At 41.4% G+C, this 13,652-nt stretch overlaps 1 protein-coding gene across 1 annotated transcript in view; it reads right to left on the reverse strand.

Annotated features, from left to right (window-relative positions):
* Positions 1-4,367: 4,367 nt before the first annotated feature.
* Positions 4,368-13,652, reverse strand: part of CFAP99 (cilia and flagella associated protein 99) — a gene marked incomplete at its 5' end in the record, with an annotated part of 14,167 nt that continues 4,882 nt past the window's right edge. The window contains 4 exons of the mRNA XM_009072063.1: positions 4,368-4,472; positions 5,333-5,495; positions 11,388-11,593; positions 12,769-12,920. Of these exons, the coding sequence (XP_009070311.1) occupies positions 4,368-4,472; positions 5,333-5,495; positions 11,388-11,593; positions 12,769-12,920 (626 nt within the window). The remainder of the gene's footprint in view (positions 4,473-5,332; positions 5,496-11,387; positions 11,594-12,768; positions 12,921-13,652) is intronic.

The following is a 13,652-nucleotide window of genomic DNA, read 5'->3' on the forward strand; positions in this document are numbered from 1 at the left end:
TCCCGCCCCCCCTCTGGGCGCGGGGCATGCTGGGAGTTGTAGTTTGGAGTGCGGAAGGGGCGGAGCGGGTACCGCGGCCTGGGGGGGGTGGGTCTGTGCTCAGCCCCGGGGATGGATCGGAATCATTCCCGGGATCGTTGTCCTCTCATCCCTGGGATGGTTCTGCCTCTCGGAAAAGTGTTCCTGCTGGCAGGGTTTGTCCGCGCTTTACAGCCCTGGGTTCCCCCACCCCCTGCGAGGCCTCTGGGAACGTTCCCATCGCGCTGTCAGTGCGGGAGGTGTCACCTGTTGGAGGTGGGGTTAGTCCTGATGGGATGTGTCACAGCCGCAGAGGTTTTTGTGCGCACTCATCTCGCTGTCATAAAGGCGTTCCCTTAGTGTAAGGACTGCCTGGCCTTCCCTGGATTCTCACTGCCCATTGGGCTGTTTGTAGATAAACCTTCTCCTCCCCTGAGTGCTCAAGATTTCTACTAGGTTTGTGGGTTTTTTTGCTTGCCGTTCCAGCATCGCCATCTCTGTGTCTTTGGTTTCGTTTAAATAATGGAACACTTGTGTTCTCCAGGGCAGGTTGTGTTACCTGGCTTGGCACTTGGGCTCTGTCTGGTTACTGGGGCTGGTGCAGAAAAGAAGCCAAATGCTACGAGCAGTGAGTGTGTTATGTGAGCAGTGAGTGTGTTACGTGAGCACTGAGCACCTGCACCTGATGATCATCACAGTGCAAAGACCTCTCCATCCTCCTCAGGTACTCCTTACCCCTCCTCACACTGCAGTTCCATGTAGAGGCTTCTGTGCTCTGACAATTTGCACCAAATGAAGAGATCTCTGGAATGTGCAGCTTTTGGCACTAAAAACATTTGTTAATGAGTCTGTCATGGAGATCAGACAGGTGAAACCTCTGGTTTTGTAACTCTGTTTTGATAGATGATTTCCCAGTCAGCCTTGTTCACTTAGCCTCATCTTCTTGGCTGCAAATAGTGTAACAAATGTGTAAATGAATCATGAATTATTCATCCACCTGTGTTTCCACAGAGCAAGTGCAGAGGCATCGCTGACTCAATTATCTGTGTGGGGATGAACCAGGAGGTGGATGGTCCCTGCCACAGACACCAGCTGAGGCAGCAGTCTGAGTGCAGCTGTGTGGCTTCAGCGCTCACCTGGCTCCAGTGGTGTTACACTTGTAATACAACACTAACAAGTCCTACCAGACCTTTGATGGCTCTGCACTGGGTCAGCTGACGAACAGGAATACTAGAGAAGGTGCTCTAGGAGCCAGGGGCAGAGTGATTTTGGACAGGATCTGCTGTTTCCAACATCAAGTTACACATGCTTGTCAGGAGGAAGGTGGTATTTGCTGTGTTAGTCTGTGTATTCCGCCCTGCCATCACTGAAAAATCAATAGGCTGCATTGATACAAAAATATCAGCATAGGAATACACTGATATTTTCTTCAAATTACTCTCAGTCTTTTACATTCCTCAAAACTTCGATTCTGAAGATGACTTTATGCATCAGATCCTAAAGCAGCAATAAGGCTGTTTGTGACTTCTGAAGGTAAAAGTTCCACAGCTAGATTACTGAGATTCATTTATTCCTCATTCCTTTCATTGGAGAGCAGGGAAGACATGGAGAAGGAAATAGTTATGAATCAGCTTGATTGCAAATCACTAAGATTTTTGAAATTGGGTCCAAAATCACAGGGGGAGAGGCCTGCAGTGTGATGATGCTTCACAATTCCCACGTGACCTTCCTATTTTCTTTTTGAGGCTTTTTTGTTTCTTTCTTTCTTTTTTAAATTCTCCTGAAAATTTTTAAGAAGTCCAGCTGTGCTATATCCCAGGCCAAGACTGTCAGCTGTCAACTGCTAGCCCCTGAAAAGTGGAGGAGTTACAGTCCCCACTTTGCTCTGGAATACAATGCAAAAGAACACTGAGCAACCAGAAAGGAAGACAAACTCTGCCAACAAGGATTTGGCATTTAAAGATTTTACACTCCCCTACTAGAGTGTAAATATGGTGTCATAGCTCCCTTTTCTCTGTCGCTCTGCTGCTATGATTTCTTCTTTTCACTCTCCTGTGCTCCTTAACTCTTGCTATGGAGCATGAGCCTTACCTACATTGCTTTTGGGGACTACTATAGTATTTACTTTGAGTGAAAAATGCAGCACATTTTATCGACTTGCAGGTTGTGGAAGTGATTTTCACAGCTAGATGGCAACAAAAGAATTCCATTAGACTTGCTTCAATAAGAAACAAGAAATGCAATGCTGTGAGAGCATTTAAAAGCAGCTGCCTGACTCTAATGCCAGTGACAGTCTCCTTCAATTTAAATATTTGCAATAGCCATAATTAAACACTTAGTAACTGGCAACAAGTAAAAACAGAAATACATTACACAGTCTTACTGCTGTGCAGATTTTAACTCCGATTTATATCCTCCTTGGCTTTGTGCCTGGATAACTCTTGTGATTTAAAGGCTGTTTTACACAGTATAGAAATTGTCATAGAGGGTAAATTTTCTTTAGGTGAGTAACAGAATTTTGACTTTGTCTGGAAGCAGCTCCTTAAAGAGATCAAACAATGTTCTGCTCTCCTTCAGCTGTTTAAAGGTGAAGAGATTTACATCAGCAAATAGAGGGAGGGTCTGCCTGGGTCACTGAATCCAGGCCATGGCTCCTGGAGGCTATTCCATTCTCTAAACCATCTAAACAGTTTTCCCTCATCCTCTAAAACCAGTGTTCAAAGTGGTGATCTTCTTACACACAGTCACTGTCCTGTAAGGTGATGTGTTAGTAACTTGGGCAGACCATGCCTTCTGAAAAGATGCATATGGAAACAAATGTTCCTTGGTTTTGGCCCTCATTTTTATTAATTTGGAAGATGAGTGTAGCAAACCATGGCACAGTATACACTAACAGAAATACAGGTGTGATGACTCACCCTTAAGGGGGAGGAAGCACCTGAGATTTGTAAATGCTCATGGTCAAAAGGAGCAACAAAAACTCAGAGGGTCCACAGACAATCAATGAAGTTTTATTAGTAAAGACACACTTGGCTTGGAGATTGGTGTCTTAGTCCCTGACCTACTATATAAGCACATGGCAGTGAGTTTTGGATAAAGGGGTAGGGTGAAAGGGAAGAGGGAAATAAGACATGAATTAAAGAAAGAGGAAAAAAAGAGAAAAAGAAATAGGAAAAGAGAGAAAAAGAGACCACCACTCCTGGTTCCAGTGTTGATCCCATTGATGGGATGTCAATCCTGGCTTCAGCATTGATCCAGCTGTGTTGGCCCAGGACATGAGATGTCCATGGTCCCCCAATGCTTGGGGGGACACCATTTTATGGACAGGTTTCTCTCCCCGGAGAGTAGGTTTCTGCCTTTCTGGGTAAACTAGTTATCATGCACAGTCCGTTCTTTCAGGTCTTCCTGGAAATGGGTTGGAGGGTTTCAGGGGTCTTTGGTGGTCTTAATCCACCCATACAGTCCATGTCCACTTCTTGACTCATTCCTGTGCTTGCCCTGTACCGTGTGGTTCTTCTCTCCACAGGGCCTGCCTTCTCCAGCCAAATCTTGTCCTTTCTCACAGCATGTTAATACCAACGCTCCTTGGTTGGCTCCACAGCCATCTGGTTATTGGTGTTTGAGATATACACATTACCCCCTTATCTTCTGGGAATCAATAGCTCAAAAGTTCTCACTTAGGACTGCTGTTTATAGGGTTGCAAGAGAGTGGGCTTTAGTCAGAGTAGTTATCCATTCTGGTTCCATAACAAAAGTATGCCACTTGGGTTCTTATTCAGATAAGAAAAATAAGTTTCCAAGGCTGTTTGTTAAAAAACAGGAGCTTGTTAGACAGCACATGTTCCTGGGAACAGACAGTGTTTCTGACAAGCTCAAGAGGGGCTTAGTCCAGGTGCAGTTCATCAAGGGCGAGGCCTAATGAGCATTTCTCGGGACACAGCGTGGCCTGCGGCAGGGGATGCACCACCACAATCCACCCTGCAACTAGTCACCTTCTCTGGGCCTCTACAACAGGTCTCAACATTCTTACCTAGATATCTGCCATTCTGCTGTAGGAGCTCTGACAATAAGGTTTCAGTTTCTTAAAGCATAGAAAAAATCATTGTATAATAATTATTCATTATACCAATATAAAATTATACAACAAACACACCCCTCTTCTTTATTCTATTGTGCCTGCAAGACCCACATTTTTCTAATCACACTGTAAAGGTGAAGTAAAGAATGAAATTCAACCTTGTAGTTAACTAGTTACACTGGGAGATTTCCAGCAGGCCTGAGTTGTTCCAAATGTGTTTTATTTCAGTTAAGTGCGCAGTATGCAGGCTGCAGCTCCGCGTCTCGCTGCCTCACAGCCAGCCCTTCTCTCTGGCCATGAAGCCATGCTGACGGGTTTTGAACTGTCTTTCCCGACTCTCTTCCAGTTCTTTCCAATGGTTCCATTGCCAAGAATCCTGCAGGAAAGACACACAGATGATCAGACTACCGGTAACACAGTGGTTCTCTTTAGAGGACACACTGAATTTCTGTTTGATAATCCTGCTGGCTGACATGGTTTATTTGCTAACACGGTTGGGAAACTTGTCAACATCAAACTAGGTGTGATGAACAGAAAGGTAACCTGAGTAGGTTGCCCAGTTTAAGATGACTTAACCACTCCACAAAACCATGGGAATCATCATAGAATTTTAGGGGTTGGAATGGACCTTACAGATCATCTAGTCACAACACCCTGCCCTGAGCAGGGACACTTCCCACCAGAGCAGGTTACTCAAGGCCTCATCCAGCCTGGCTTTGAACACTGCCAGGGTTGGGGCATCTACTACTTCCCTGGGCAACCTGTGCCAGTGTCTCACCACCCTCACAGGAAAAAACTATTTCCTAATATCTAGCCTAAATTTCCACTCCTTCAACTTGAACCTTGAATGATAATCTGTAACATGCCTTGGGTGAGAGAGGGGATGAACATACCATTCTGGTGTAATGGGATGTGTGTGATAGGAAGCTGAGGAAGACAAGAGTTAGAGACGGGGTAAGATGCTGTCCTGATGGGATGAGCGTGTGTGGTGATAAGAGTGGGCAGGCAGGTGTTGCATGGATGAGCCCTGCTCCGTGGCAGCAGAATGTGTGACAAGAAGGTAAGGTCAAGGCCAGGGCTGGACGAGTTGTGCCCCTGCAGGAATCAGGGTGTTGCTACTGCCAGTCACGCATGGCACCATCTGCCTCTGCCCCCCTTGCCAGTGCTGGCACTTGAGCAAAGGTCTGTGAACAGCAAGTCTATTGCAGAGCTTTTCTCCTTATGTCATGACCAGACCTTCCTTGATGCGATGCTGGTTTTCTGGGCACTAATCTTGAAGAGTTCTGCTTGCTTTTTACGCTCCATTGCTCTTTCTACAATCTTCTTCTGCAAGGTTAAAATGCGTTCATCTTTCCTGAGCCTTTCACCACTCTGGGGCTTTCTTTTCTTTTCTTCTTGCCTGCAAAATCAAAAAGCAGCAGGTAAAATAATAAAAGAATAAATCCATCTGAGCATATATTACCTTGATAATAATGAATTTGCTCTTACTTCTGGGAACCAGCTAGACTCAAAACAGGTTTAAATCATACAACTTGCATGTGGTATTCACAACTTGCCTCTCATTGTTTACAGAACAGCATTACTAAATCATGTAGAATAATTTTTTCCCCACAGGATGCCATGATGACAATATCTGAAGTATTTCAGGCCTGACATGGGATTCTTTAGAAAACACGTGCAAACCCTGGGATAGTACTGCAGCTCTTTGCTTGTGAGAACTATAGAGTTATCCTTATATGATCATTAGTATTCATCTTGATTGCTGTATTCCTTGGCAAATGAAAGACATTCTTTTCTGTGTAATCCCAATGCCCAGATACAGAATCAATGGGATGGTGATGTATTAATTAAGGTTAGCTGCTCTAGGTGAGCATAAATTGATAGCAGCATGTGCAGCATAACAGCAAGTCATAAGAGAGAGGTTTTCCAATAGTCTTCCTTTTTTTTTTCTCCATTCTGTTGTAGCCACTTTTCTGTCCTCTGGAATATACATTTTATCTGGTTTTGCTTACTTTCACCCAACTGGCACAATTTACTCACAATTTCTTCATGTAGGTTACACCATGTTACACAGGGACTCACTTAGCATCCAACTTTCTCTTTTTTTCAACACTGAACTTGAATTTGCCTTTGTATATCAAGCTGTACTGTTAGTATGTCATGAGCAGCTGTGATTCTCTGGACAAATTCACAACTAAAGGAGGTGTCAGATCTACCAAAGAATGTACACATAATCTGTGACCTGGTTATATCTGGTGCCTTCTTTAAGCTGGCAGGGATAGTTTTATAAAAGGTCTTTTAATATTGCAGTGGAGCAACATTACAATTGCTTTTGTTGGAAACCAGATAAAGACTCCAAATGACCCAGAGCAGAATGCACCAGTGGCAGGGCTAGTTTCACATACAATTTGCCTCTTGAAAATAAATGTTTTACAACAGAACTCTTCCCTTCTATCTCAGGTCTCACACCAAGAGTTTTCAGTATAAGACAGACTCTTCTTAAGGAGCTAGAAGATGGGAAGAAGGTATAAGTTCCTTCTGATGCTAAAGACACCAATTTGCTTTAAAAAATTGTCTGTATCAAGACTCCAGGGATCCAAACACTTCTTTCATCTTGGGAGAGATAGATTTTTCCTGCTTTGTTTTGTTAGCTTCAACTTGGCTAACAGGAAACCCTCCCTGACAGCAGGTATTCCTCAGAGCACCCTTGCTGGACTAGGGGTCCCCAGATCCTCAGGCAGTGGGTGAAGGGGAGATATGACCTGTGTTACATTTTGGAATGTGGCTGTGAACTCTAAAAAAGGGGAAAGGTTTAGCTTGGCTTCTCGTTTCCAGTTGCTTTCCTGAGACACTCCTGAACCTCTCTGCTGCTCCTGTTGTGCTATGTGGTTAAGATAACATTTCCTTATCCTCCTTAATACTGTGATATACTCTGCTTCACTGGGATTAATTTTTAACACTCTTCTGTAAATCTAAAAATTATGTACTATCACTTAATCTAATTGAGAACATGGTTTATTTCTATTTGCACTGTATCAAGGCATTGCATTCCAAAGGATAGAAGAGAATATAACAGTAAGCTTTTATGCAAATACTTCATGATTAAATCTTGTCAGTGGGAATAAGCAACAAAACCTTTCCTTACATGCAAATCCAGATTCTTGTAAATACAATTACTCTTGTACAGCAAGAGGTTTAACATCATGAAGCAGCAGCAGCTGCTTCTGTATTAACATTGTAAATAGTTGTTTATCCCCAGAGTAATATTGATTTCTCTTCTCCATGAAGTCATGTGCCAGTCATCTACACTATGCCAAAAAGATGCCAATCCCATAATTTTCAGATGCCACACCATATCATAACAGAAACTCAAAGAGGGGAAGGAATGAAAAAAGAAACTTTTAAGTTCTGGTTTTCTTTGATAGTCAGTTGAGAACTTTCAGGATTCAAGACAGAAAAACCTCTTATGATCTCTGTCACCTCCTGTCCGATATTTCCTAAGGAGTAAAGGTAACAGCCAGTCAGAATGGGCTAGTACACAGTTAGAAAAATCCTCTCCAGATTCAACAGAAAATTATGAGATGATTTATGAAAAGTCTTCTCAGCTGTGTTTAAAAAATGGGGAATCTGAAGATTTGCACAGCAGATTCCTCCTAAAAACTACATTTTGCTCTTCATTTGCATTTTCAAACTCCAGCTTTGCATCAAAAGTATATGGAGACAGATGTATGACAGCTCTTAACTGACTCAGTACTCGTAGGAGACAGAGCATACATCCTCACCCAGAAGGTCTTTGAACCTGGAAGCTCTAGGGAAGACCTGCTTTAGGAAATTCTGCGTGGATAGGACTGTCACAGTTATTCATCCATAACCCTCCCTTCTGCTTGTCCTCCTCCTCTGGCTGCCCTCACACTATATCCACCCTTCCCCAGTTCAGGCCAGGAGAGAGGTGTCACATTGATGTGTGGTCAGTGCCCCTTGTCAAGGAGGGGTTTGAGCACTGTCAGGGGCAGGGAGAGAAAGGAGTGCTTTGCCCTCTTGGCAAACAAACCATTGTTTGTAATGCAGTGCTGAGACCCAGTGTTCAACACCTTTACTACGCTGTGAGATGGGGCTGTAGTGAACTCCTGAGTTCGTGGCAGTCTGGACATCTCCCTCAAGGAAGTCCAAGAGGATTAGTGCCAGTTTCCTCTGGACAGCTTTAAACCACATGAATGGTGGGAGCTTGCAGTCCCAGGACCACACTAAGTCCAACACAAAGTAAAACCCCCAAACCATAGATAATGTGGATGGAGGGAACCTCAGCACAAACTGGTTTGATCTGTTGCTTGGCTCTTAGTGCTTGCAGTAAGAGGTATATCCTCAGTGGAATGAATTGTACCTGAAGTATCCAGGCATACAACTTTAGTCCATCAGCACGTATTCAAACACACATAAATCTTCTGGTGCTCAGGTTCAAAAGCTGAGAACTCAAATGTTCATCCACTTCATATGCCAGTGCTGATTTTCAAACCGTATGAAATTCTAGCAATTAAAGGGACATCCTGCAAATGTACTGAATTGATTCTTTAGTGTTCTGCAAGCACTCACAGAGCCACTGCCGTGATGGATGTCACAGCTTGCAGCCTATTAAAGGCCAGTGTCTCTCTAATTTTTCATGTTCCACTTCCTATTTTGTTTAATATAGCTCATTATATACTTGCTCAATATGCTTATTTTGTGTAGATGTATGTGTGTTTGTAAATGATACTGAAGGGAACCTGCTTGGTAGGGACCTGATTACATTCCAGCTGGCACTGACTAAAGCACCTTTGTTGAGCAAAGTTTGCTGCCACACTTTAGCTAATCAGTAGCCTCTGACATAATGCAATTTAAATATAAAATGTGATTTTATATTGATGGACCATTGGTAAGATTCACTATTCTATCCCTATAATGATGGATTATTTCTGTAAACATAAAAATTCCTTTTTTACATCTCCTGTGCAGTATATCAAGAATGCAACCCAAGCAATGAATCACTCACACTGATTTGATAGATTGATCAAGATTCAAGATCTGCAAATGAGGTTTAATACATGAAGCCTACGGTTGGTATAGAGAGAAATAAAAGCTGCATCCAAGTGTCTTAGCATTTGTAAATGCTATGGCCAATGTGCTGTATTTCTGTATTAACAGAAATAGCACCAGAGATTTGCATTCTGGATGAAAATGCATGAAATACACTCCCAGAGAACAACATATTTGGTTTACTTTGATGATGCCTTTTTATAGGAGATGCTTCCAAGTCACATACATAGATTTTCTAGGAGCCATGAAAGGAAAATGTCTTATAACGTCTACAGTGAATCATTAAATTTTCTTTATCTGGAGAGCAAACAGGACTCCATTAAAATTACTGTATTACTTATGAGTCTGACTAGAAGCTTGCAAAGTTAGTGTTTAACTCCATTTGGATTCTACTGTCTTTGTCATGCTGCTCTGTTCTAAAAAACACTTCAAATGTCAGGACAAAAAATGAATCAAAGTTAGTTTCTCATTCAAGTATGGCTTGTTGCAGGATCAGAACACTTTTAGACCTGAACTAAAACAAAGAGTCTATTTTAAAGGAACCCAGCCCTGTACAAAACTCACAGACTGCATAACAGGTGATTCTTGAAGTAGTTATTAGTGAGACAGGTTTTATGTAGTACACAAGTTCTTAATGCCTAGTTTGCATCTCTAGTGGAAAGAAGTGGCTTGAGTTGCTCCCACAGGTTTTCACAATGCTGAATGTTTAGCAGAGTATGTTTCCAGCTCCAACTCCATTTCAAGTTCTTCAGTCTCAAAATCTGTTCTTGATACATACCATAGAAAAGAGGCTCACTGATCTGTGCAGCCAATCCACTGCAGCTGCAGTTATTGATTCATTATATTCATTAAACTATCTTCTTAAGTACTAACAGAGCAAACCCATAGTCTTTGGAGATTAACTATCAGCAACAAACCAAATTAGAGGTGAGACTAGTGAAAACTAGTTGAATTAATACATCAATACTGCCTGCTGTAATTGAGATATAGAGCTGGATGATAAATCAATAACTCTAAGAAGCACCTCCTGCAATAAACATGAATCTAAGACACGTCTAAACACATGTTGTAGCCTGATAGAATATGTCTTCAGAATGTCAGCCTGAACATCAGTTTGCAAAATAAATATGGCAAGACAAGAACTAACCTCTCAAACACACAAGAAGCAAAAGGTGAAAGACAACTTGCAAAAAAACCCAGTAGCAAATATTCAAGATGCAGTAAAAGTGGCATATATTACACAGACTTTCTTCCTGCTTAGCTTTATTTGGGTTCAAATTGAAGGAAGGGAAGTTTAGGTTAGATATTAGAAAACAGGCTTTTACTATAAGGGTGGTGAGACATTGGAACAGGTTGCCCAGGGACGTGGTGACTGCCCCAACCCTGGCAGTGTTCTAGGTCTTGAGCAACCTGATTAGTGAGGAGGTGTCCCTGCCCAGGGCAGGGGGTTGGGACTGGATGATCTGTAAGGTCCATTCCAACCCTTAATTCTATGATTCTATGATTTGTAAATAGCTTTAACTTAGTTTTTAATCCCTTTGTGGAAGGGACTTGTCTTCTGCATATGCAAACCATCTATGACAGTTACGGATCTTTTACGGCAAGCAATAATCAATATGTTCATAATAAATATGAGTAATGAATGCAGCATTTGATCAGAGAGCCTGTAAGCCAAGAATTTCCTCTTTGATACACTGCTATAATATATTTAATTTATAACTTATTATTGCTATCAGAAAAACCTTCCTGAAATATTTTTATCTTCGAGGATAATGCCTGTCTTTCCACACTGCAGAAGAAATTCAAGGAAGAAAACTACAGCCCTAATATTGGTTCAGATGAAAATGAGAAACCACTTTAAGTGGCAAGCTAGAATGATTCTAATAACATCAAATTAGTTCTGATTAGCTGAAAAGGAACAGAAGAAAGGCAAAACTTCTTTCTAAATATATATTATTGGCTCTGAATCCTGGGGCAGTACTGTCAAGACTAGCCTACAGAGTGTCTTCAACCATAAATGATGGAAAAGATTTGTTAAATCTGATGCAAATTATTTTCAGGATTAAAAAGGAAACCCTGGCCCCAGTGTAATCCCTGACAAGAGTCACACTGATTTGCAGAAGGGCAATATTTTCCTCTCTACTTGTTCTCTCCTCAAGGGGTTAGCAAAATATTAGCAAAGTTGCAATGTGTTAAATGTCACATGCTGTTTTATACTGACTTTAAAGCAGCTGCTCGTCCAAGTTCTGCTCTGAACAGGGAAATCTGGTCCAGTTTGTCTAGAAGAAGTTGTTCCTTAGCTTGTTTTTCATGAATTATCTGGTCTCTTTTCTCTTCCTCTGCTGCCTTCTGTGCTTCTTTGAGCAGAGCGAGGCGTTCACGTAGCTCCACTATTGACATTTCACCAATTAAACCATGGCCACCAGTCTAGAGAACATGAAATATAGGTTTAAATAACACTGTAAATACCAAGGGGAGACTAAATGAGTAAACCCAGAATATTTTGATTGTGTTCCAATTCATGTTGAATATATTTTGACTTCCAGAAATCTAGGGATGGCCCTAAAGTAACTGGTATTTAAAAGCTGTTTTAAAGTGTAGAGCTGATCTTTCATATGTATGCTCAGAAAACATTTAAAGAAAAACCATTGAAATACACAGAAGGTTAATCATAAATACAATTTATTTGACCTGCAAAAAGATTCTAATTGACTTATAGTTTTAATTAGACTTTTGAATTTTAAAAATGTGTAAAACTACTTAAAAAAATTTATTGGTAAAACCAGAACAGACTTTACTCTTAAAAAATATGCATTTTTTTTTTGTATTTATCTATTTCCAAAGTATCGATCTGATCTATGATGGCATCTACTATTTCTATCTGAAAAGTCTAGGACTAAACACTGCTTTGTACCCAGGAAATTCAGCTCTTGATGCCCAAAACCTGAATGTTTAATGAAGGCTTTTTAATATCCACTTAGCAATGAGAGTGATAATGAGGCTGATTCTGAGATGTAATGAGACTTCTGCACCTTAGTTTGCATAGGAAGACAGATCATTTCTAAACAGCTTTGTGAACCCTTGAAGTTTTTGGCCCTTGCTCTTCTATATGCTCTCCCTTTCTCCAAGTCTACCACTAAACCATGACCCCGAGTGCCACATCTTCTAAATACCTCCAGGGATGGTGTCTGAACCACTGCCCTGGGCAGACTCTTCCAATGCCTGACAGCCCATTCTGTGAAGAAATTTTTCCCAATACCCAATATAAACCTCCCTGGTGTCTGCATGTGGCACTTGGGGATATCCTTTAGGAGTAGTGGTGCTGGGAAGATATTGGGAAACTCAGATCCTATTGGCAAAATTCAAAGAAGGTTTAAGGGGACTAAGACTTCACTTACCACCAGAATATTCTTGGTAAAATTTTCATTTTATAAACTTTGTGAATGTTCCATTTCAGATCTAACTTCTGTGTCATGGGGTCACTTTGTACTGAGTGCATCCAGACTGTGACACCTGCCTGCACCACACAATTCCTCTCCATGTGTGAAACATATACATTACATGGTTGTGTAAACACAGTACTTTTTTTCTTTTGAGTTTACCTCTGTTAAGTCAACAAACTTGTGTCTGATGATGGGTAAAGACTCAAGAGCTCGTATTTGTTGGATTAGTTCGTATCTTTTCCTAATCCTCTCCTCCTCTTCTTTTAAAGCTCTCCGAACAAGTTCTTCTCTTTCCTCACAAACTTTCTGAACTGAAAGATAAGAATTAATCTCTCTTAGCTGGTTGCCTGCTTTAACAATTAGTCCATCTGGAGAAAAATTCTTATGCATTTGTGAATAATGATAATAATACTGATCTAAAGATACTTGAAGGAACAGTCTGGCATTGGTGGGAGGAATCATTAGAGAAACAAATGAGTACTTCCCTCCCCCACCATCTTTCCTTCTATCCAGCACATAAACATACTGTATACATACACAGACACTTGGAATTACTGCTTTGTAATTTCTGTTCTCGTTTGTGCATACTGGTTCATTATTTAATAAAAGGATATAATACAATAGAAAATATTCAGAGTTTTCCAAGCTATGTATCTCCTAGAAATCACTAAATTGCAAAGGCTGGTTAGGCTTTGCTAGTCCATTTCAGAGTGGCTAACACTCAACCCTTAGAGATACAAGTATGGAGAGAGATAAGCAGAGAAAAGTCTGCTCACCAAAGTATTGAAACATGCCCAGCTAGAGGCAGACTGTTCATACAGGAGATGTGAACATGGCATTGCATTGGAATATGTACAGCCATGTCAGGGAGAACAGCCTTCCCCCTGGACTTTATTAGCCAATTCATTATCTGCAGAATTCCTTTTGAGGATAATGGAGGATGAGTAACATTATTTCCCTTCATCCTAATGACTGGTCTGTCTTGGAGGTGCTACATCCTTCTCCCTTGTGATACAGCCCTTCTAGGAGATGGCTTTTCTTTC

This window comes from Acanthisitta chloris, unplaced genomic scaffold, assembly GCF_000695815.1.
Source record: "Acanthisitta chloris isolate BGI_N310 unplaced genomic scaffold, ASM69581v1 scaffold2183, whole genome shotgun sequence".
Classification (NCBI taxonomy): Eukaryota; Metazoa; Chordata; class Aves; order Passeriformes; family Acanthisittidae; genus Acanthisitta; species Acanthisitta chloris.